The sequence below is a fragment of the Cupressus sempervirens genome, chromosome 8 (genome assembly GCF_028749045.1).
Source record: "Cupressus sempervirens isolate cs-2001-9-10 chromosome 8, ASM2874904v1, whole genome shotgun sequence".
Classification (NCBI taxonomy): domain Eukaryota; kingdom Viridiplantae; phylum Streptophyta; class Pinopsida; order Cupressales; family Cupressaceae; genus Cupressus; species Cupressus sempervirens.
Genome location: NC_143125.1, coordinates 401613245 through 401638360, shown reverse-complemented (window position 1 = coordinate 401638360; position 25116 = coordinate 401613245). Strand labels below are relative to the sequence as shown.

The 25116-nt window shown below is 35.6% G+C and overlaps 1 protein-coding gene across 4 annotated transcripts in view; it reads right to left on the bottom strand.

Annotated features, from left to right (window-relative positions):
- Window positions 1-25116, bottom strand: part of LOC149542981 (serine/threonine-protein kinase STY46-like) — a 279858-nt gene that overhangs the window by 97879 nt on the left and 156863 nt on the right. For all 4 annotated transcript variants that reach the window (XM_089797902.1, XM_089797903.1, XM_089797904.1 and 1 more), the window contains 2 exons: window positions 22116-22291; window positions 21878-21985 (listed from right to left, as the gene is read on the bottom strand). In XM_089797902.1, the coding sequence (XP_089654028.1) occupies window positions 21878-21985; window positions 22116-22291 (284 nt within the window). The remainder of the gene's footprint in view (window positions 1-21877; window positions 21986-22115; window positions 22292-25116) is intronic.

Sequence of the window (25116 nt, the reverse complement as noted above, 5' to 3'; positions counted from 1 at the left end):
GAGACATGGACACGTAGGAGCATGACCCTATGTGGTCATGCCTCAATACATATTGAAGGTGCCTGTTGAACAGAAACAATTCATATCGTAATTAACATACTGATACACATGCAGTGTAATCCCGTGATTTAAGTATTCTAATGCATATGCAATGTAATCGGTGATTAAAGTATAACTGATACATATACAAAGTAATTGGTGGTGAATGTAACCGATACATATTAAATGATCGGTTTTGAATACTATACATTATTTGATAATCTGATTTCCACTAATACATGATTGGTATATATGCAATTTGATAATATGAGAGTATGATTTTATATATATATATATATATATATATATATATATATATATATATTACAATCAGACCTTCATAATCAGATTTATTATCAATCATGAATATATTCACTTATTAAATTTACTCATAGAGTTTGCTTCAATTTACTATGAGGCTAACATTCTCAACAGAAGTTCCTTCCTGCTGATTACCAAGTTAGCTTGTTGAGAAAGATCCAAAATTTGAAACAAAGGGACATGATTGTGAAAGAGTATACAGAGGAATTCTATAGATTGGACATCAAATCTACTCATGTGGATGATGAGGTTGAGAAAGTTCCAAGGTATCTAAATGGTTGAGACTTGGAATTCAATATGAGATAAGTTTTGTGAAATTGGGAAGTGTGGAAGAAGCGTGTCAATATGCCTTGAAACCTAAGGAGATCTCGACAAAGAAACATGAACAAAGGCAAAGACATAGAGGTGGTAGATACCATAGTGGCAGAGATAGATCTTATGGAGAAGGTGGCAGATTTGACAATTCTTTGCAAGATAAGGGCAAATCTGAGTGGAAAAATGATGACAAAGGTAAGACCGAATGGAAAGGTAGTAGCTCCTATGAAGGAGGTACTAATTCTTACCAAGGAAGAGGTAATTCTTACTCTAGTGGAGGATTTCGTGGTAATTGTTCCAAATGTGGCAAAGAACAACATAGATCCTTTCAATGTAGATACTCTAGTGAAAATGAAAATGGTAGCAGGAATGTTGTGATACAAGGTGAATCTGTGCACCCTCAGAGTGGTCTTGAGGTTGAAGAAAATTTGACGGTGAAAAGAACTCTGTGCAAAGAGAAAATAGAGGATAAAGAACCTGTTCATAGGAGAAGTCTTTTCAAGACCAAATGTAAGATAGCTGCGATCATTGACAGTGGAAGTTCAGCAAATTTTGCATCAAAGGAGCTGATAAGAGTTTTAAGAGTTTCAAACAAAGGCTTATTGAGTTGCATGTATTAGCTTTGTCTGATTTCAATAAGGTATTTCAAACTGAATGTGATGCAAATGGCAGTACAATAGGAGGTGTGTTGAGTCAAGAAGGTAAAATTGTTGTTTTCTTTAGTGAGAAGTTGAATGATGCTAAAAGGAAATATTTTGTGTATGATCAAGAGTTTGTGTTGTATGATCAAGTCTTTTGCAAATTCAATATATATAGTATATAATGCAGACATTATTTGATTCCTAAGGAGTTTGTGTTGTATATTGATCACAAACCTTTACTGTATTTGGGAAATCAACATAAGTTGAATCAAAGACATATGCAGTGGGTTGAGTATTTGCAAAGTTTCACATTTCTGATCAAGCATAAGAGTGGAGTTGCTAACCGAGTCGTCGATGCATTAAGCAAAAGACGCTCTTTGTTGACTGAGATGAAAGTTGAAGTTCTTGGTTTTGATGAAATGAAGGAATTGTATGATACTAACCCTGATTTTTCTAAGGCGTGGAGAGAACGCGAAGCACAAAATCGATTAAGTCAAATGAGAAAATTTGATGAGTATTTCATTCAAGAAGGCATGTTGTTCAAAGGAATTCGGTTGTATATACCAAGAAGTTCTATGAGAGTTAATTTGATTAAGGAAAAGCATTGTGGTGGATTGGCTAGACATTTTAAAATTGATAAGACATTGTGTTTGTTAAAAGATAAGCATTATTGGCCACAAATGTATAAGGATGTTCAAAAGTTTGTAAGTTGTGGAATTTGTCAAGTTGCAAAAGACTAAGTCAGAATACTGAATTATATACACCTATTTATGTTCCTAAGAAACCTTGGAGCAATATCAATATGGATTTTGTTCTTGGATTACCTAGGCAACAAGATGGTATGAATCCATATTTGTTGTTGTGGATAGATTTTCTAAAGTGACACATTTTATACTATGTAAGAAGACATCAAATGCTGTGCATATTGCTGACATTTTCTTCAAAGAGATTGTTAGATTGCATGGATTACCAAGAAGTATTATTTCTGATAGAGACAATAAGTTTGTTGGTTTTTTTTTAGGACTTCGTAGAAGATAGATACCGAGTTGAAGTTTAGTTCCACATTCCATCCACAAATAGATGGAGAGATAGAGGTTGTGAATAGAAACTTGAGTAATTTGTTGAGATGTTTAATTGGAGCTAAGCCTAATAATTGGGATATGGTATTGGCACAAGTTCAGTTTGCGTATAATAAATTTGTGAATAGGAGTACATGAAAAATACATTTTGAGATTGTTACTGCAATGCAGCCTAGAGGAGTATCAGGTTTGATGGATGTTGTTGGTGAAGAGAAGTGTTGAAGGGGAAGAATTTAAAGGTTTTATGAAGTCTTTGCATTAGGAAGTGAAGTTGAAGTTGGAACAAAGTAATCAAAAGTATAAGGAGAAAGTTGATAAGTCCAGAAGACATCATGTTTTTGAAGTTGGTGATGAGGTGCTAGTTACTGTTGAGTGCAAATTACTGCCAAGATTCAGTTATTGTCGAGTTGTCTAGTATTAGCAGAGTGTTCATTCATGTGCCGAGTGAACCAGATATTTATTAATGCTCGGTTCCTTCTTTGACCGAGTTTGTCTGCGATTGGTTCTTAGTTTGAGCCAACTTATGTATGTAATTTGGATCGTGAATTTAATGATAGAATCTTGTCTTGGGATGTGTACAGAGCGTTTTAAGGTTGACCTTTCTCTTATGTAATGAACTAGAATCTTTTGTAAGCCGTTTTGGCAAGTATAAATAAGGGTGTTTAGGTTTAGGTTAGGAAATCAACACGAATAGGGAATTAGAAGTTGGATCATGGATTTGAAGTAGTTTTTGTATTTGACCGTGATCCAAAAGGCCTTACAGATGGGCATGTATGCTGATATTTGGATAAATCAATAAATTATTTTTGCTTCTTCTCTCCATGGTGCTACTCTCTACGTATTTGCTTCCTTTGTGTTTACTCGCGAGGTGTTTGGATAGTTAGAGGTGCCTCTAGCCCTAGCTATTCAAATCCCTCCTTGCATCAACAACAGAGAGATAAATAATATTGGAGCCTAATTATTGGCAATTTTAATATTGAGGATCCATTATTTCATTGTGAGCAAAGACAAAACTAAGTCTGATGTATGGGTCAGAAAACATTGGAGGAACTCTACATATATTGAAAGTAGATTCCGAAGTATTGGTGTTCTAGAAATTATAGTCAATATTGCTGAAATTCAGGTTTATATAATGAAAACAATAGTCACATGAATAAATCGAGCCTCCTCATTCCATTACAGGATTGCTAGTTGAAAAGTATTGTTTGGGTCTGATTCTTATTTGAGGCGATAGACATGGCAAGAGTGCAGAAGCATTGAAGATTAAAAAAAAAAAACAAACAAAACTGAGATTTACGGCAAACCAAAAGTATCATAGTGCAATTAAAGTGTTATAGAAAAGATGGCATTTAAGAAAGTGTATGAGTCATTACCGTAAAAAGTCACCGTTTAAATCTATGAAGAGTCGCACATCATAAATAACCTAAGCAAGAAGACATTACAAGTTACAAAGACAACATTATCATCATGAAGACCTAACAAGAACTAGCCACTGTGGACAAAATCATTGAAAAGAATCGAAGACACAGTAAAGCTGACTCAAAGCTATCGCAAGTGTTTTCGTCCCATATTCAAAGAGAAAGGAAAGAAGATGAAAGTATCATGGGCAGGCAAATATATAATGTGACCATATATATTCCAATAGTGAAAATCTTCACAGTCAAAGTCAGTAATAAAAACGATAACACAGTCCCAATAAAAATAAGAAATGAGAATCACCACAATCGTATCTAGTTGGGCTTTATAAATGAAGTTTTCTACAACAACAGCAATGATAAAGAATATACATATATGTTGTTCTTTGCACAGCGTTGCTAGAGAAAAGTATCCATATTATTGAGAGCATAAAAGAAAAAGCAATGTTAAGTATAAGTAAAACCAATTCAAAGGAAATGGGAAGGTGTGATTCGTTTAAGAAAATGAATCTAGCTTTTTCAGTATCAAATAAATCAAGAGGTGCAATTAATAAAAGGAGAGTCATTTATAGAGGTGCAGCCTTTTCAATGAAGGCCTCCATACATATGACTTCGATTGAAGAAATACAGACAAAAGAAGTGAGATGACTGAAAAGATCATAAGATCGTTAATAGAGCAGAAATAATTGAAAATAATATAAGGGTGAAGAAATATTAAGAGAGGTGTAGAATACAAAATACATATATGTGCAGATATAATTTATATCTAATATATATTAATTGAGAGAGTGTGAATAAATGATTTGAGAAAACATATAGACTAAATCAAGAAATAAGAGGGTAATTCATATAGATATATGAAAAGTAATTGAGAGCTAAAGATCCATCATCAGTTGAGTAAGCAACATTGTCAAGGTGGACAGAAGTTTGTGTGCAGTGGGTTGGTGCTCACGAAGACAACAGTGGGGGTTGGTGCTTCCAGTAGGTCAGAGCCAGTGAAGTGCGGGAGTTTGAGCTTCTAGAGAGTCAATGCTCATTAACATAGGGGTTGGAGCCTCTAGTAGGTCATAGCCTACAAAACATTGTAAAGCAACAGATTATTTGTCGTGGTTTTCCCCCGCATTGGGTTTCCATGTAAAATCATTGTGTCGGTGTTTATGTGCATAATTGTTGATCTCAATATTTAAAGTTATTTGAAGTTACTTGTGTGGATAAAAGTTTTAAATTGGCAAAATTATTATTCTATTGATTCACACTGTACTATCCCGAATAGGATACTTGTTGGTTTTCCCTTAACAATACACTTAAAAATAAAACCTTACAGATAATTTACAGCACATTCGAGAAACCAATAGAATCTCCAATTAAATCACTTTTCTCAGTTACAACATTCAGACTCGAGTGTACACAAAAATGAGACATAGTGCTAATAAGACCAGAAGATTCTTCAGATAAATATAACCCGTTATTTCACCATAACACCCAAGTGGTCGAACATAAAACCATGAATTACAAACTAAAGAGATGAAATCAGCAGACTTTTATAATTTCTTAAACCACGTTATTGCCTTATAACCAACAACTCAAACGATATTGTATTATACATCAGCAATACAATAACTAGCAACTTATAAATAATTCATAAATGTTATTGTATTATACAACAGCAATACAATAACCAGCAAACTATAAATCCAATCTTAAACACAATTCTACAATCAGATTGGAAACTTAAGAGAAGAACCAGTAAGCACAACTAAAACACCTGAATTGATATCTCCACTGGCAATGGGTTTTCGTCCACTGCTTGCCTGCACGAGGGGCTACGTCCTCACACGGGCTGAAAGCTGAAGCTTCCTGAATGGCTCTTACAAGAGAGAACTGAAAATCTGAATAGTAAATCAAGCTCTCTCCTCAAAGAGTCTTTCCCCTTTTTAACACAAAACTGAGACCCTTCAACTTCCCTCTAGCCATCGTCTTATTCCTCCTTGTCCTCATGTGACCACATGGAATATTAATTTGTCCTTTAATAATAAATCTCCAACTTATTTAATATTGCAAATTCGGTTCTTCTTAATAATTCTAATGTCCCCAAAGAAGGGACATTACACACACCCCCCCCCCCCATTATAATCGTGTGCTCTTCAAGAACTTCTCACTCTTCATGGGCCTTTTTCCCATTTGAGGATACCTCCATTGTATAACCCTGCTTTTTAACTTGTTTAAAAGTAATTTATTGTGGCACAGTTATTTTAACATCTACATATATGAAGCTCTCTGGTTGTTTTCCTTTAATGGCACATCATGGAGATTGGCATCTCTGATAGTGCTAATATTCCATGTTGAGCAGTTTGACACTGTGCATTAAATCAATCTGCTATTGTGCTGAGATGTGGTATATCTGCCCTAGTTGCAAGTAAAGGGAAAGAAATAGAAAACATCAAGCAGAGTTAGATAAAACAACCCTGCAATCAATCAGGCAAAAACAAAGTTTTACTCTAGAGAAACCCTAAAATATGCAGAAAACTCTAGGAAGAGTGTGTAATCTTCTTTACATAATTCATCTCTAGATTTGCATGTGTATACTTTATCTCAAGGGCTTTAGAGAAGCTCTTCTTCATTTTATTGTGCTCAATCACATTCTGAAGATAATCATTCCTAACATTTCTACTAGTAAGAATGAAAAAATGAACTATGAACTCTGTACAGATGAGTCATTGTAACACATGCAGCAATCCACAAAACACGTTGCATTATCTCCAACAGTACTATATTCAACATACTGAAGAAAAGCTAATCCTGTTACCCAGAGAAATGATATGGCCACCAAATGGAATGCTTTAAGGGTTGCCAAGTACATTTACAGAAGCATTCTTTTCCACACCTTCTCACTTCCAACCCCTTCTTTGGGGTCATAAATATATCTCAAAACCTTCCATTCCCATGCAAATACCAAACACCAATAAGATAATCTCAAAAGACATATTGTTGGCCATTCAAAACAATGATGACAATTATGCATCACTTAAACAACCACCGAAACTTTATGTTGCATGTCAGTCCATTCTAGCATAACAACAAATGATAAGGATCGAAAAACAGTAATAATTATAAAGGTCCAATATACTTTCAGATTCACCCAAACATCACCTACAGCTCAAAGACATGTAGGAGTCAAAAACACATATTTACCAAAACTACAAAATTGAGAAAAACATCTTGCAACAGTCAAAAATTAAAAGGCTAGTTTCAAGCAAACACATCACTTGAAAAAAAAACTCAATCTTCCAGCTACCATAGCTTCTGCCTACAAATGGAAAAATCCTTGACAGCATTATTAGACAACAATATTAATGATAAGTGAATACAACGTGGTGAACAGGAAAAGGTGATGTTTGAAATTTTGAATCAGAGAGTAGTGGATCCAAACCCTTCTACTGATTGCCAGCATGGAGAAGTATAACAGGCAATGGGCCTCTTATCTGCAAAGATGGAAGCCGAGGTGGGGGTGTTTGTTGTTCTTCGAGGTGGATAATAGAGTTCTTAAGGGAGTAAGGCTTAGGGATTGAATGAGCCATGCCAAGGGCATTTGATTTATGAATCTTTTGGAGACCAGTTGAAAATCACAAAAAGGAATTTCAGCCACACAATTCAAGTCCCAAGCAGGTCCACGATCCTCTAGAAGCTCTTAGCGCTAAAGTTAATGAAGGTCAGTTATGTTGAGAAATTTAGCCTCATAGTGAATTGAAGCAAATTCCATTTGTAATACATGTTAATATATATATATATATGTGTGTGTTGACGGATTTATGTTGATATCCTTAAATATACCATTCCAAGATTATCGTACCGAGATGATATCTCTTCATATACTTAAGAGCATAATGTGTTCTATACCAATCCTCCCTAACTAAGAGGGTGTGTTAAGATTATAGCTATAGTCGGATTGATCTAATCTTAACATACAATGTTGATATAATATATATATATAATACAAATATACTATATATAATACATATGTTATATTATGATTTATATTGTTAATATAATAACTAATAATGATTAATCAAAGAGACATGTCTCCTACTATTATATTTATAAGAGATGGGAATCTGCATTTGGAACACACCTATAACAATGGCAGTGTAAATACATTTGCAGAAACAATCCTTACAACTTCATCATGGTATCAGAGCCAAACTGCATATGTATAAATGAATAATAAAATATTAAATATGCATGGTAGAGCGAAGACCAGAGGAATAATTCAGAGAAAATTCTTAATGATAGTTGGAGGAAGTGAAAGGGAGTTGTATTATCTACACAGACAGCAAATACTTTAGTGAATGCATAGAATAAATAACAGTCAACGAATACAAGAAAGAGGATTTGGCAATGTTAGAAGATGCTCCTCTCACATTATTCAATATCAACCTAAGATATCAGAGTTTTTCTTTGGAGAAATTTAGATATATATTTTCTAAATCTCTTAGAAATAGATCATCATTCAATACATTATGCATTGAGGATTTCAGTACATTATATTATTCAGGAAGACATCAATTACAAAGAATTATCAAATTTCCCGGGAAGTCCAAGGCGGGGATCCACGGAGGAGAAAATAAGTCACTTACGCAGAGAAGTGTCAATAGAGGATAATTAGAGGGATCGAACATGAAGGAAGAAAATATAATTGTCAAGTGGCATGGAGAAGAATTCAAGCAGCGTAGGAGGACATAAAACCCAAAGAAGACATAGTTGAGGATAGAAACACCGCAAGTGGTGAAAACATCATAGTAGAATCGAGTCAGTAGAAAAAACATCAGGGAATATATCACAAAAAATATTTCTAAGAGGGATCTGAATGAAAAGGCTGGAGACAGTGAAAAGAATGTAATAGGACACAACACAAAGGGAGATTATAGAAAACAATGTTACTGCAAAATAGATATTTGAAATCAACCACAAACTGAGGATAGTATAGGATGGATTTTGTCCCTTATTAGGGGAGCAGCAAAGACTAAGAAAACAATAAGATAAAGAGGAAAAATGAAACTCAATCAAATCTATATAAACACTTAAGACTGCCAGGACAAGAGCACCGATTTGCCAAACACCTAACAGGGTAAACAAGAAGGAATATGAATAATTGGCATAACCAATAACGAATGCAATATGAAGGGCAAGTTATTCCAATGGAGGTTGCCTATCCATCTCGGAACAAAACAACAGCCAACAAAAAAGTTGTCTATTACATTGCACTAAAATCAGGCTCTCAATAATCTCATAATAGGGATCACATTAGATAACAAATAGTCTCTAATATTCTTATTATAACATTGAATAGAATTAGTAATAAATAAGAATGTTATCTTGTATATAGTAAATATGTTATTCTAAAGGAACAATACTACACTATTATGATTATTATTAATATATGATTATTTCTAATGATTTTATTGAGTATTATAGTAATCTCTCTCTTATTTTTACATACTATAAGAGCTATTTGCCTTGATCTTTTCCTCAAAGAATGCTATTGAAGGATGAAGGAGATTGAGAGTTAGAGGGAGCCTGACATTTTATTAGAGGAAACCTTGAAAAGAGAGGGAGCAAATAGAGGATATGACTCAGTCAACCTTCGGTGATCCCAATCAAAGTGATTCAGAAGGAGTTTGACACTTCTTCAAAGGTCAAACCTTGTTTAATATGGATTGTTGGAGATTTAAATATTTTCTCGAATAGGAAGCTTCTATATTTTACCTTAAGGGAATTGATTGCTATGTGTTGAAATAGAACTCATACTTGATTACAAAGTAACGGTGGTTGAGCATAAATATTACCAAATAACTCCATGCATACATAGTCTATATGACCACAGAACAAAATCTTGGGTATTCCCAAGCATCTGTAGAAGAATGTGAAAGATAAAATTAAGGGCCTTGATATTACTTGAAAATAAATTAGAATTGATAGTGGATTATCAAGATGACTACTTGTAAGAGAATGTAATATTGAGATCGGATATTAATCATATGAAAACTATTGGGCATACAAGTGAACTATATGAAACTATTATTACTTTCCCATAATTATTAGTAACACCCATTTTGGATTCATAAGATCCAATCTCAAAGGGTAATTAAGATGAAGTCTAGAGTGATTGAGAATACAGTAATTGTCCCTATTTATGTTGAAGTTGAGTGCTTCTTACATTTTAAATTATAAAATCATTGAAGCTAGTTGTCTTCTACTCTATTGGGCATTGAGGTTGTGAGTCCCTAAGTGGTTTGAGGAGCTTCATTTCATGTGGAGTCTGAATTATAACATATTTTCCACTACAAAAAATGAAATTGTAGGAGGATAAAGTTTTTAAAATCAAAATATTAACCTTGTGAACTCTTGGAGAAAACGTAGAAGCTAACATAGGGATTTATATTCAAATGATTTTGGTTGTTCCAATCATGTCCCTCTCAAAGTGAATTAGGCTAAGTTTCTAAGATATATTAAAAAGAATGAAGGTTGCCTTATTTGAAGAGATCTAATAAGAATGCGAATTTTACATTGGGGGGGTGAGTGGGTGAAGAATCATCTTAACCAATGTTTCATTTCTCATTGGAGGCATTTTCTTGTATCAAGAACGTTAATGTGCAGAGAAGTATTCATTATCTTTGAGTATTATATTTACTTACTTATTATTTGTAATTCTACACATACTATAAGAGTTATTTGCCTTGATGTTTTCCCTTGTGTCTAAGGATGTTCTTGTAGGAGAGAAGGTTGGTACTTTACCAAATATAGCACAGACTCAATCTTATGGCAGCAGCTCTAAAGAAGTTATGATCTAGAATCTATTATTCTTCTAATGATCAGGCTGGATAAAGTGAGGCTCTATTGCAGGAGCACCTAAAGTACCAAAACATGAGAAGGTTAAGATTCCTTATATGAGATATTTAAATCCATTTAAGTCATTTATGTTGTATTTGGGTCAAGATGTAAAGGCTATGAAGCCATTTTGTCATAAATTGTAAAAGTTGTCAGTTTGTCCTAGTTGTCCTAGTAAGATAATGAATTGGTCAAGAGGTCAAAATATGTTTGTAAACCCAAGGAGTATTGTAAATGGTGATTAATATTCCATTATGACATGTTTGTAAAGTTGGAACAAAGTTGTGAGGTCAAAATTTCTAAAATGTAAAACTTGCTTAAATGTTGCAACTTTAAAACTTTACAACAGGTGCAAAAAAGGATTAAAGAATGTAATAAGTTGGTTCGAAAGTTGGTTCTCAACTATCAAAAATCCTATAAAATCATTTTAATGGCCGTTCCAAATCAATTAAAGAGAATAAGGAGAAGAAAGAATCATTTTGGAGCAATTTTGGTGTTCTCTACTATTTCTATTTTGATTTTTTTTTGGATTTGTGTTGGTTCCAGGACTTGTACGGCCATGTACAACTTGGGGACCTTGTATAATCTGTATATTTTGATAGTAATTTCATTCAGTTTTGAGGAAGTTATGATCATTTTGGTGAAAGAAGTTGTTTTCAGATTTGAGAACTCTTGCAAATAGTCATGTTGCAGCATTTGTTATGGACACATATGGATTGTTAAAGAACTCTAAATGGATTCATTTGAAAGATATGTGAATTATATTTCATTTCCTTTCTGATTGAGACGTTTTTATGCAGATTTGTGAAAGTTATGAAGATTTGAGTGAAAACTGGTTTTTGAATGCCTTCAATGGTGTTGTGGGCAAAGATTTGCGCTTATAGAATGATTTATGTATTGGAAAAATTAATGGCTTACAGATTTGGAAACTAGACTCACATAGGGATAATGTGGAATTGGTTTTGTGTCATTCAATTTGTTTTGTGAAATATATTGGATGCCCTAGGTAGGGTTACACGTTCTACTTCTGGGTTATGACAAGGATAATGGGTCTCGGTGCAGACAACATAATTTGTAATTGGTGCATTGGATTGTAATGAGATTTGGATATGTTTTAATAAGTCTAATTTGGAACAACTCCACCAAATGGTTTTTCAGGAAGACGTTTATAATAGAAGTTATGAATAACAGAATCAAATACAGAAATCAGGATATGCAAATGGAGAAAGGTTGATGTTTTTGTGTTAAAACATGTTGTGTTTTACCTCGTAAGATGCCTCTATATAATGAAATTATTGAATTGATGATGAAAGGATCAAAAAGAATCCTAATTATTGGTTGGTTTGTAGGATGCTCTGCATCAAGCTCTTAAAGAAAATATCTTTGATCATTCAGATTATGAGTATCCTTCTACATTTAGAGGGAGTATAAGACTTCTTCGTAGGCAACGCAGGAGCTTAGAAGATTAATACTCAAAGGGAGTCCAGAAATACATGTGTGTGACTGCATGATTTTGATTGGCCTACTCTTGAGTGCATCATGATGAAGTACTAACTTATCACTAGAAAATTGGAAAACTGATATTAGATTTAGAGTGAGTCTAACAAAAATCCTTGGAGAAAGAGAGCCTCTAAGGAAGTAACTACTAGACTTGATTTCCCAGTATCATTGTTCAAAGGAAGAATTTTTGAGGTGCAATCCTTTGTGAATGATATCTTCTCTATGAGAAAAAGTTCTAAGTGAAACTCCTTGTAATGCATTCTTTTCTGTGAGAGAGAATTGAGGTGAAAGCCTTTCTACCACCCTCTGATTGGTTTCATGGTGGTTACAATTTCAGAAATGATATATAATGAAAGGCGATGATCTTTCATTGACATATATAAACAAAAGGTAACCATTCTAAGGTGACGATCTTATAAATGGTAGACCTATTATCATGATAGACTTCATTAAGTTGTTGTCCCAGAGCGTTGGAAGTCATCATAACGAATGTATCAACTAGAAGGTAACAATTGTAAGGTGACGACCTTATCAATAGTTGATCTATCTCCTAACACCTAAATGTGTTGGAGCAAGTGTAATCATGGTTCTTTGGGCCGGATTTGCTGGACACCTTGATAGTCAACTCATCATGGTTATTCGGACCGGATTTTGCCGAACACCATGAAAATAAATTGTTATTATTCTTCGGGCCGAATCTTCCTGGACACCATACTTTAAATCTATCATAGACCCCACTTAAGTTGGTGTTCAACTCTTGTATTATAATTGCTTTAATTCTCTCTTTGCTAAAGAGGGAGTGTTGAGAAATTTAGCCTCATAGTGAATTGAAGCAAATTCCATTTGTAATATATGTTAATATATATGTGTGTGTGTGTTGAAGGATTTATATTGATATCCTTAAATATATCATTCCAGGAATATCATACTAAGATGATATCTCTTCATATACTAAAGAGCATAATGTGTGTATTGATTTAATCTTAACATACAATGTTTATATAATATATTATATATATAATATTATAATTATATATATATATATATATATATATATATATATATATAATACTTTACAAATATACTATATATAATACCTATGTTATAATGTTATTTATATTGTTAATATATTAACTAATAATGATTAATCATAGAGACATGTCTCTTCATGAGACATGTCTCCTACTCTTATCTTTATAAGAGATTGGAATCTACATTTGGATCACACCTATAAAAATGGAAACGGTCCTTACAACTTCATCAAGTTATGTATTCATATTCCTTATGATATCGTAGACAGAGCTGCTTCCAAAATGGAAACCACATCGATAGGGAAATTTGATGGACCGCATTGAAACATCAACATGGTAGGTCATAGACACAAAAAAACTTGTGCACAAAAGGGCAACTGCAAGCTGAAATGATGGTAAGCACTCTTTTGTTTCTTTCTCCTTCTATGAAAAGAATATTAATACAATATTCAACCAAGAGGATATTGGTTCCCGAGTAAAGCGAATATAAAATACTATCCTCCAAGCAACTAAAATATGTGGCAATAACATGGGCAATGACTATGAAAACTTGCACCTGGCTTTCAGAGGATGAAAGCAATACAATGTTTCTGGCATAAATATCGTGTGGTGTTGATCCTTTCGCAGCAAAAAAACGCAAGGGAAAAGTTGGGGTGGCTATGTAGAAAACAAAAGGAAAGGAAAAGAAAAGGAAATCAATATCATTCTCCAACAAATAATTGCCCTAGCAAGGACTGAAATTCAGTTTAGCATGACTTAGGGGTGGCATGCCAAACTAAAAGTTATTCCTTAACACAATGAGAAGCAATAGGAGCTTAGGCAATTTACAGCAGTAATTAAAGAACAAAATCAGAAATGGGAGTACAAAAGAAAAGGCAACACCATTACTGATGAAAGGTGGCAGATTGATAAGTGATTCCAATCAAATTTCAAGATGAAAACACTTAAAAACACCCAATCTAGCACATAAATTTGTAATGGTAGTTGAAGTTGTGTTTATTTTGGAGAAATTATTGCTCGGTAGTTGTGGATCTTCACTTGTAATTAGCTAAAATAAACCGAAAGAAAAATACTTTTAGTTAGGTTTTCTATACATTCGTGACCAGAATACCTACAAATTATGTCTTCTATAGGGTAGTTAGAACAAAGACCATTAAGGGAGGCTATCAACACTTTATAATGCTTCTATAAGGGTCATCTTTGTAATGTTCCGTACTAGTAATGCAGTGTATAAAACACGATTAGCAAATTATTTGGTACTAAATGGCAGTCTATGTGTTCCTGAATGGGGTTTATATGGTGTGGAGACTATCCTAGAAGGACGTCGTACGATGGAGAATCAAGGGATGTGTAGGTGGAAGTATGGATGAGTCCCTACGGTATGGATTGAAGACTGTACAATGGTGGGTGGAAGGATGTCGTACGAAGAAGTTGAGGGTGGGAGTGAAGGTACCATGGCAACAATTTAGAAGTCGTATGTTGTGAATAATGAGGCCGTACGATATGGGTAGGGAGAGTCGTACGGTGGTCTAAGATGGCGTACAATGGTGATGGAGGGTTGGTGTATGAGGTGAGTGCCAAGATGGTCATACAGTAAGTTGTACGGTGGACAGATGGAGGATGGAGGGGAAATATAATGATGTGGGAAGATGGTAAGAGTGAAGGTCGTACGAGCAATGAGGAAGCCATACGAAAGTGTCCAGACGCCACGCGTTTAAGTATCTACGCCACACAGAAAATGCAGTCTTGTTCCTATATTAGTATATTCATACACAATAATAGAAAACTTGAATATGAACAATCCTTCAATTAATATATGTCAAAAGATGATGCTCCAATTTGCCAAATCCGAGCAAAGTGTTACAGGCGATGGAATAGGGTGAGGGTTGAGTCCCACCAAAACTAGAATAGCCAAGTAGGGAAGATCTTTCACTTCCAAAATGATGAACAACAGAGAATCCCAACCGGAATTCGCAATACAAAGAAATAATCTAAAATGCATCCCTAAAACTACCTATAAGTCGTGCTTAAATACCCGTCAGGAAAACTTTCCAAGGGTGTACAAAGATAGCCGACAACGACACAAACTACAGAAACAAAACAAAAATGGGTCCAAGATATGTTAAATTAATCGACCCATTAACAATAGTTTGATAAATGATTTATTTTATAACGTGAACATTACAATCCCCTTGTCCCAAATTTTGCTTGTCTTCAAGCAAATGCAGTGTCGAGTGCTGGAGAATGTGCTTGGCCTCCAATGTTGCGTCGTCCAATGGTAAGTGTTTCCAATGCACCAATATTCCTTCACTGTGTGGTTTCGCTGGGTCTTCTCACGTACTTCGATGATCTCGGTTGGTTCCAGTATGAGCTTTGCTTCTTCATTGAGTGGTGGAAGGTTTGTGGCTACTGTGACGTTTTGCCCCACGGCCTTCTTCAGGCATGAAGCATGAAAAACGTTATGAATACGGCTTCTCTCCGAAAGTTCCAACTCATAAGCAACTTCACCAATGCAACGAACTACACGATAGGGGCCATAAAACCGTGGCTTTAATTTTATTTTCCCCTTTTCCTTCAGTGAGGATCATCAATATGGCTGGAGCCTAAGATAAACCAAGTCCCCTACTTCGAAACTCCTCTCCATGTGGTGTTTGTCAGCGTACATCTTTTCTTGATTTTGTGCCCGTTGTAAATTTTCCTTTAGGTATCATAGGATGTTCTGTCCCTCCTGAAGCCAGTCCCTTGCCCTTGGTGCGCGACTGTCTCACAGTACTGTGTTGATGAAGGAGAGGGGTTTGTACCCGTACAGAGCTTTGAATGGTGCCATCCCGATGGACATGTGATACGTGGTATTCTAACAATATTCTCCTAGGTGTATCCATTTGACCCACGCCTGTTGTTGTGCTGAAACGTAGTTCCAAAAGCAACCTTCAAGCCACTTGTTCACAATTTCCATTTGTTCATTTGTCTGAGGGTGGTAGCTAGCACTTGGTGACAATTCTGTCCCTGCCAACCGAAACAATTTTGTCTAGAAAATACTGATGAATCGCCCATCCCGATCACTAATAATGTTTCAGGGTAACCCATGCAAACGAAAGACTTCTCTAAAAAATAGATTGACAACTTGAGCAGCTTGAAAATCTAAGGGGATGGCGAAGAAATGTGCGTACTTTGTCAATCTGTCAACCATCACAAAAATACAATCTAAACCATTCACCTTGGGAAGTCCCGTTATGAAATCCATCAAGATACTTTCCCACTTATGCTCTGGAATTGGCAGAGGTTGTAGTAACCCGACAGGTAGAGTATGTTCGGATTTGTTCTACTAGCAGACTGCACACTCTCTTACATACTGCAATACGTCTCCTTTAAGTCCTTTCCATGAAAACCTCTCCCTGAGACTTCTGTAAGTTTTGAGAAACCTTGCGTGTCCTACCAATGGTGAGTCGTGTACCTCCTTCAAGATTTTCTGCTTTAATTTGGATTCCGACACTAAAAATATCCAACTCTTATAGTAAATGATGTCATCCACCACTTTTTACTGATCATCCTAGGTGTTGCCATCCTTTAGCTCACAGGCAAATGTGTTTTTGAAATATTCTACCAACAAATGTTCCTTCCAATCAGCTGAAATCTGGTTTAGTGAGCAGATGGCAAGTTTCCTGGACAAGGCATCTGCAACCACATTGTTTTTTCCTTTCACATATTCAATGTCAAAAGCAAAAGCCTGAACCTTGCTTACCCATTTTTGTTGTCTCTTGTTCAAGTCTCGTTGCTCTAGTAAATATCTCAAACTATTGTGATTTGTACAAACGACAAACTTGGCACCCACCAGATACTGTCGAAACTTAGCTAGTGCATGTACGATGGCCTACATCTCTTTGTCGTAGATGGAATATAAGAGTTCGGCTTGCGTAAGCTTCTTGCTTTCACAAGCTATGGGGTGTCGATCTTGCATCAGTACTGTGCCAATGCCTTCTCTAAATGCATCACACTCCAAAATGAATGGTCGAGTGAAATCAGGTAATGCAAGTATGGGACAAGTGCTCATTGCTTCTTTCAACTTATCAAAAGTGAGTTGTGCCTTTTCATTCCACTAGAAAGACCCCTTGTTAGATCTGTTAAGGGTGCACTAAGCTGGAAGAATCCTTTAACAAACCTCTGATAATAACTGCACAGTTCAAAAAAACCTCGCAAATCCATGAGTGATTTTGGGGGAGGCCAATCAAGGATAGCCTGAATCTTCTCTTGATGAACTTGTACTCCATATTTACTGACAACATAGCCTAGGTACAATATTTTTGTCATACCAAATTCACACTTGGATTGCTTGGCAAACAAAGACTGCTCTTTCATGATCCTTAGGACTTCATCCAGATGCTTCAGGTGCTCCTCCCATGTCCTGCTATAAATAAGATCATCAAAAAATACCAATAAGTACTTATGCAATTGTTTGCTGAAGATGTGATTCATGCATGATTGGAATGTAGCAGGTGCACTTGTTAATCCAAATGGCATGACCAGGAACTCATAATGCCTATTGTGACAACGGAAGGCTGTCTTTTCCACATCTTCTTCCCTCATGCAGATCTGATAGTATCCAGAACGGAGATCTATTTTTGAAAAGTAGATTGAACCATGTAATTCATCCAACAACTCATCTATCCTTGAAATGGGATATCTATTCTTTATTGTTTTATTCTTCAATGCATGGTAGTCCACACACATGCGCATCGTCTCGTCTTCTTTTTGACCAATACCACTACTGACACGAAAGGGCTAGAACTGGGACGGATCCATCATTTCTCTAGCAATTCCTGAATCATTTTTTCGATCTCATCTTTGAATTTCTTGGGATGGCAGTATGGTGTGGTTATGACCGGCTTGGCTCCTGCTTCCAGCTCAATGGTATGTTCAAATCCTCGATGAGGTGGTGTGCCGGGAGGAATGTTTATAAAACTTTATCATGTTTACTCAAAATATTTTGGAGATCATCATCCTAGAGAGGTGTCTGTTGTCCTTTTATAGGTTCTGCTGAGACAAAACAATGTGCAGCCCAAGCAACGTCATTACGCTGAAAAAATTGCCTCCATCCAATGCGCAGAAACTTCCTTCAGACCCTCATTTGCCATTCTACGAAGAACAACCTTCTTCCCATCCACAACAAAAGTAAAATCCATCTATTTGAAGCTCTGAGTGTATTCATCAAGTGTCTCCATCCACTGTATGCCCAAAATAACCTCCATGTCATCAAGGTCCACTATGAAGAAATCCTCACTCATTGTGTGATTTTCTATTGTGATACATAACTAAGGAACAAGGTGTCTGCAAGGCAGAAGAGTCCCTCCAGCCACCTTGACCTGAAATCCTGCATGCATCTCCATAGGTAGACCTCTTCGCTTCACCAAAGATGAGTTTATGAAATTTAGAGTGGCTCCGCTGTCGAGCATCACCATAACCCTTTGTCCTTAAAGGGTTCCCTGTACATGAAAAACTGTGCACCTCGAGCTACCGGCTAGAGCGATAGTTCCTCCGCAGCATACCAATACTGCAATTCTTTCCGTGCAGTTCAAACTAACCATGTTGGTGTCGTCGTGATGTTGGTTGTCTTCGGCAAGTGTTTCTTCCTGTTCATCCTCATCCTCGAATATGACCTCAATGTAATGGATCTTCCCTTTTCCGAGGCATCTGTGGCCCGGTTCCCAAGGCCCCTTGCAATTGAAACATAGTTTCTTCCTTCGGAGATCCTATCTGGTGGCTTCGTCCAAAGACGGCTTCTTGGGTGGAGGTTTATTATCTCTGTCCCTCGAAAACACCAAAGAGTTTGGAATGTGAGCAACTTCGCTAGTGGCTTTTGACAAGGTGGTAGGATTGAACCCCTTTACCCAACTTCTCGTTGGTTCCATCAATCTGTCCATGAAGAGTACTATCTATTTTCTTTCAGAAATGTCTATGAGCAAAACAGAGAGTTTCTGAAATTCCAATGTACTGGTCGACAGATCCAATTTGTCTCAGCTGTGCCAAATCTTTGAAGTTGAGTTCTAGATCTTTACCATCAAATCGATCTATCAAATTCTCCACGAATTCCGCATAAGTATTTATTTGATCATGCCCCAGTGTAATGGTGCCATGATGCCACCATTCATGCGCAACTTCCTCCAAGTGCAATGCCGCAAATTTAATTGCTTCTTCTTCTGGCATGGGATCAAGCTGGAAGTAAGTATCGGCCTTGATTACCCACACTTGCACAAATATAGATCCAAATCCGTCAAATGGAGACAAATTTACTTTATTCAACTTCCTTTTGAGATCATCATTAAAATATCCTCTATTTCTGCCCCTCGAATATCTCATTCTCAGATCTGCATAATCTTTGTAGGATGTATCTTCTTCAAAATCCGCATTCTTCCAATCTTCCCTTAGTTGCTCTTGCATTTCTTCAAAGGTAGGTTGTTTCCTTCCGTGTTGTGGAAAAGATGGCATGCAAGGTCGAGAGAATGCTGGATGAGGGTTTTCTTTACCTGATACCGATCCACGTTGTGTCCATTTTGTTCACTAGATATTTTATTGTCTACCAACTTCTTGAGAGTTTCCTCTATGATTCGTTGAGTATCATTGATCTGTGTCTGATTCCTCGCAAGCTCCCTAAGTAGTGCCACGAGTTTGGCAGTTGTGGGTTCCAGTTCAACAACCATTCTATCAATGGAATGTGTTCTTCTCTTCCGGCCATAAACTCTCATTCACTGTCCACAGGCTGGCAAGATTGAAGCTTTGATACCACTGTAATGCTTTGTGCTAGTAATGCAATATATAAAACACGATTAGCAAATTATATGGTACTAATGGCAATCTATGTCTTCCTAAATGGGGTTTGTACAGTGTGGAGACTATCCTGGAAGATGTCGTACGATGGGCAATCAAGGGATGTGCAGGTGGAAGTACAGATGAGTCCATACGGTACAGATTGAAGACCATATAATGGCGGGTGGAGGGATGTCGTACAATGAGGTTATGAAGGTGGGAGTGAAGGTATGGTGGCAACAATTTGGAGGCCGTACGTTGTGAATAATGAGGTCGTACGGTGTGGATAGGGAGAGTCGCATGATGGCTTAAGGAGGGTCGTACGATGGTCTAAGATGGCGTATGGTGGTGATGGAGGGTTGGTGTATGAGGTGAGTGCCAAGATGGTCGTACGATAAGCTGTATGGTGGACAAATGGAGGATGGAGGGGAAGTACGATGGTGTGGGAAGATGGTAAGAGTAAAGGTCGTATGAGCAATGAGGAAGCCGTACAAAAATGTCCAGACGCCACACGTTTAAGTATCTACACCACACAGAAAATGCAGTCTTGTTCCTATATTAGTATATTCAAACACAATAATAGAAAACTTGAATACGAACAATCCTTCAATTAATATATGCCGAAACATGATGCTCAAATTTGCCAAATCCGAGCGAAGTGTTACAGGCGACAGAATAGGGTGAGGATTGAGTCCCACCGAAATCGGAATAGCCAAGTAGGGAAGATCTTTTACTTCCAAAATGGCGAACAACAGAGAATCCCAACTGGAATTCGCAGTACAAAGAAATAATCCAAAATGCATCTCTAAAACTATTACAAGCCGCACTTAAATACCCATCGGGAAAACTTCCCGAGGGTGTACAAAGATAGCCGACGGCGACACAAACTACAAACACAAAACAAAAAATGGGTCCGAGATATATTAAATCAATCGGCCCATTAACAATAGTTTGATAAATGATTTATTTTATAACGGGAACATTACAATCTTAGTTTAGTTAGTTTCTAATTTTGGCTTCAATTCACAATTGTTCCATTTAGAAACGTCGACATGTAATCTCTTTTAAATAGAGCCTTCTATCTTTATCATATATATCAATTTATAATATGTCCCCATCCCAGAAATGTTGTGGAACATAGATAATGCACATACTAGTAAATTGTGTTTATAATTTTTGGCCAAGCTTAGTCTTGAGTTTAGCTAGGTTTCAACGAGTTTCCCTCACAATTTGAGAAATTCAACCATATGGCATGTTCCATTTTATATTGTGTTGCAAGAAACAAATTAAAACCCTAACATAAAACATCATGCTCAACAATATAATATATATCTTGAACTACATTGAATAGAAATGGAAATCCATTTCAATGACAATTTCTATAGACTAACAATATTCTAAACTTTGTGAAAGCATACAACAGACGGGAACAACCACCACCATCATGACAAATACAGTCAACCAAAAATTATATAGCTAAGACATTTCAATATTCTCCAACATAATAAATTATATATCAATTCATTCAAGTTTTTTCTCAAAGTACATATAATTTTCAAGAAAAGGTCAGTGACACAACAAAAGAAAAAAGATGAATGTTTAGTTGCAGACAAAGGTAACTTAAATTTGATTTCCCTTTTAGTTCGTCTTTTCAATAATATTATTGAGTCTTTGTTGTGATTTAATAAACATTACAGAAAATCATTTTAACAAAATCATAAATAGGCTACGTAAGCATTTTCATTTCATTATTATATATTAATAATCTAGTTAATTAATGTAAAATTCACTCATATCATTACCTTGAGGATTTTAGAAAGGAAAAAAAAATGTCAAAGATGCTAGTATACCTCATAATGAAGACTTCTTGAGCAAATTCACGTTGTAGATCTGCATCTAGACGTTCAGGCTTAAGAACTTTAATCGCAACATCTTGACCACAATAACTGCCTCTAAACCTGCAAAAAAAACTAGCCACCTTTCAATCAGCTGCTCCAAACATCACGTTTCTCATTAAAAATTCAATTAAGAACTCCTACATAACAGTGTTCCCTCAACAGACGATCTGCACAAAGTAAAAATACTAACAAGTCACCATAAGAACCCGAAGCTACTTTACGGTCAAGTTTCAAGAGCTTGCTATCAATCTCCCAAACATCTGTTCCATCATGTGGTATTCTTACACATTCAAAATTAGATTCCCCACTAGAAGAGGTTTGTACAATAGGAGAAGATGATGGAGAGGGCTTTGACCAAAGTCCTTTCTGGAAAAGAAACAAGAACATTCTATCAATAAGAAATTCTCTCTAAAGAGCAATTACTTGAAGATAATTTCATTATTTATTTTATCTATAAAAATATATAATTTCAATGAGTGAAATTTTAAAATTTTAAAAACTTTAACACATTAGAGTGAAAGAAATTACTAAAATGCATGCTAGATTGATCAGAAGTATGAACATAAATGCCCAAGGAAAATTCACAAAATAACATCCCAAAGCGCATTTTACATAGTACCGTAGCAACTTATCTTGAGGCAACAACAAAATATAAGATCATTAGTTCTTTCTTTACCTAAAACAAAAGCTTTTCATTTATTTCTACATTATATTTTTAAGGGAAAGAATAATTATTATCAGCTCTTTTGGAACAACTATACTTAACATATGCTAAAATATCTTGTAAAAACCCAAACACCAGTCACCAAGGGACAGTGGGGTACTTGGAGATGCTGGAGAGTGGTACAATTAATTTTCCAGAATAACAGAAGGGGAGAGAGTACTTGGAGACATCATTTCTTTTAATATAATTTAACTTTATATAAAATATCATGACATAGAATTCTTAAAACAAGAATAGTCAATCAGTCATACAAGAACAGTAAATAGTAAAGGTGATTTCTCTTTAGACTATTACAGTGACAAAAATCTGTCATTAAACTGTTTATGTCCCTCCCTAAAAGTCTACAATGTCAGTAGATCCAATCACTAACTTTGCATGGAATTTTTTATCATCCAAAATATAAGCATGAAAATCGATGCAGGCTTATTTATATGTTTGGCTTCATTTTTCGTTTTTTAATGCATTTTAATATAATTTATTTTAATACTTCCTAGAAAATATCATGACAATAAACTCTGTAAACAAGAATAGTAAATCAGTCATACAAGAACAGTAAATAGTAAAGGCAAATTTTCTTTAGACTATTACAATGACAAAAAATCTGCCATAAAACTGTTTATGTCCCTCTCAAAAAGTCTACAATGTCAGGAGATCCAATCACTATGAATTGGAATGGAGTTTTTTATCATCCAAAATATAAGAATGAAACTCTATGCAGGCTTATTTTTACTTATTTGCCTTCCTTTTTACCTTTTAATTCATTTTGCCCTAAGCTTTCTAGCAAGAGTGTCAATTTCTGGTTGGGAGACTTTGGAGACAGCAGGAAACAGCAAACAAGAGAACCTTGTGCATTAGGAAGTTTCCAAAATGTCTCGGAGACGCATCTACGTTTCCAAAACACATCTTAGGGGGTGGGAGAAGGGTCTCTAGATAACCGTGCCAAAAACATCACAAAACTATTCATATCAATATTTGAAACCACCCCACCAGGAACTCAGAATTTTTCACACACCTCAGTTCATGAACACATGGAATAAAGCAATTACGACGTCATCCTTGCATAGCTATGTACAGAATGATAGAGCGAAAGACTAAAGAAGTATAAACAGGGCATAAAAATTTTGACGACAAGGGAATTAAAACAAATGAAGTGTTCAATTTTATGTTCAATTTTAATTTTTAAGATAATGATACGGACTGCTACTTAACTTTTGTTTATTCTATCATGAAACCTACAAACAAATCTTTCTGCAAACATAAAAATACAATTTGATTTATGTGTCCCTTGACTTGACAAGACCAGTAGCTATAAAGGTAAGCAGAATTTCAAAAGAATTTTATACAAGTTATGGAAATGACGGAATGATTTCAAATTTGAATACAGTAAAGTAATTATTTCATTGTTAGACCTATGAACAAAACTATCAGAAAACATTGTAAATTCTTCATTTTTTTTGCCCCCCGGACTTGGCATGCCTAGTAAAAAGGAAGCCGTTCTCAAAATAATTCAATGAAATTGAAATGAGAATATTAGTCCTTTACTAACAAGCTCTTCAAAGGTTAAAGTATGCTAGTTGTGGAGTAAGAAAAATGCATGTTTAGGAATAATTGATTAAGCGAGGATTTCAAATCATTACAAATTATAGATTTGAAAGTCTTATTGATGGCAGTAAGTACAGGGATTGGTGCAAATTACGGTATCCATCAGAAGCTGAATGTTTTGGTGAAGGATATGTGACAGCATGAACTCAAGTTCCATTAGCGAATGGGGCAAAAGGAACTGCAAGCTGAAAGTTGACAATGTTTAAGGGTGATAAGAGGAGAAAGTGACTGTAAAAATAGCAAAGTCCTCTGCATTTTTGGTGAGTTATATCTCTTAGAAGATCACTAAACCATCCATGAAGGTTTGGATGCTGTAGATGTGAGCCTCAGCAAAGGTGATAGATGGCAAGTTTTCAATGAATATCAAGGTAGCCAAGAAAGATCTGCTGTTAGACCTTAATCAGTCTTTGGGTTGTCATTGCTGCTGAAGGAACACAAAGAGGAGGTGCAGGGGCAGCAATTTAACACTCAAAATGTTCTCCATCACGTAAAATTACTGATCAAAGATTAAGGTAAATATCTAAAATAATGCAAGAGATAGCTGCATGTTTAAATTTAAAACTTCCTATTTCTGCTGCAGTCAATGAAATGTTCACCCTTGATTTTTATTGAAATGTTTTGCCAATGTTTGGGAATCAAGTGTTAAATGTCTTGCTAATTGATTTGTTTCAGATTTCACCCTCCAATAAGTTTGAAAATAGAATGCAATATATCAAAAGATGAATAGAATATGGAACATATAATCAAGTTCTCTATCAAAACTCTACAAACTAAATTCATTAAATCTGAAATGAAATGAAATATAGCGGAAAGGCACTAGTGATCACTCGACTCCTCCATCATCCTTCCTTCCCCTTCCTGCAGT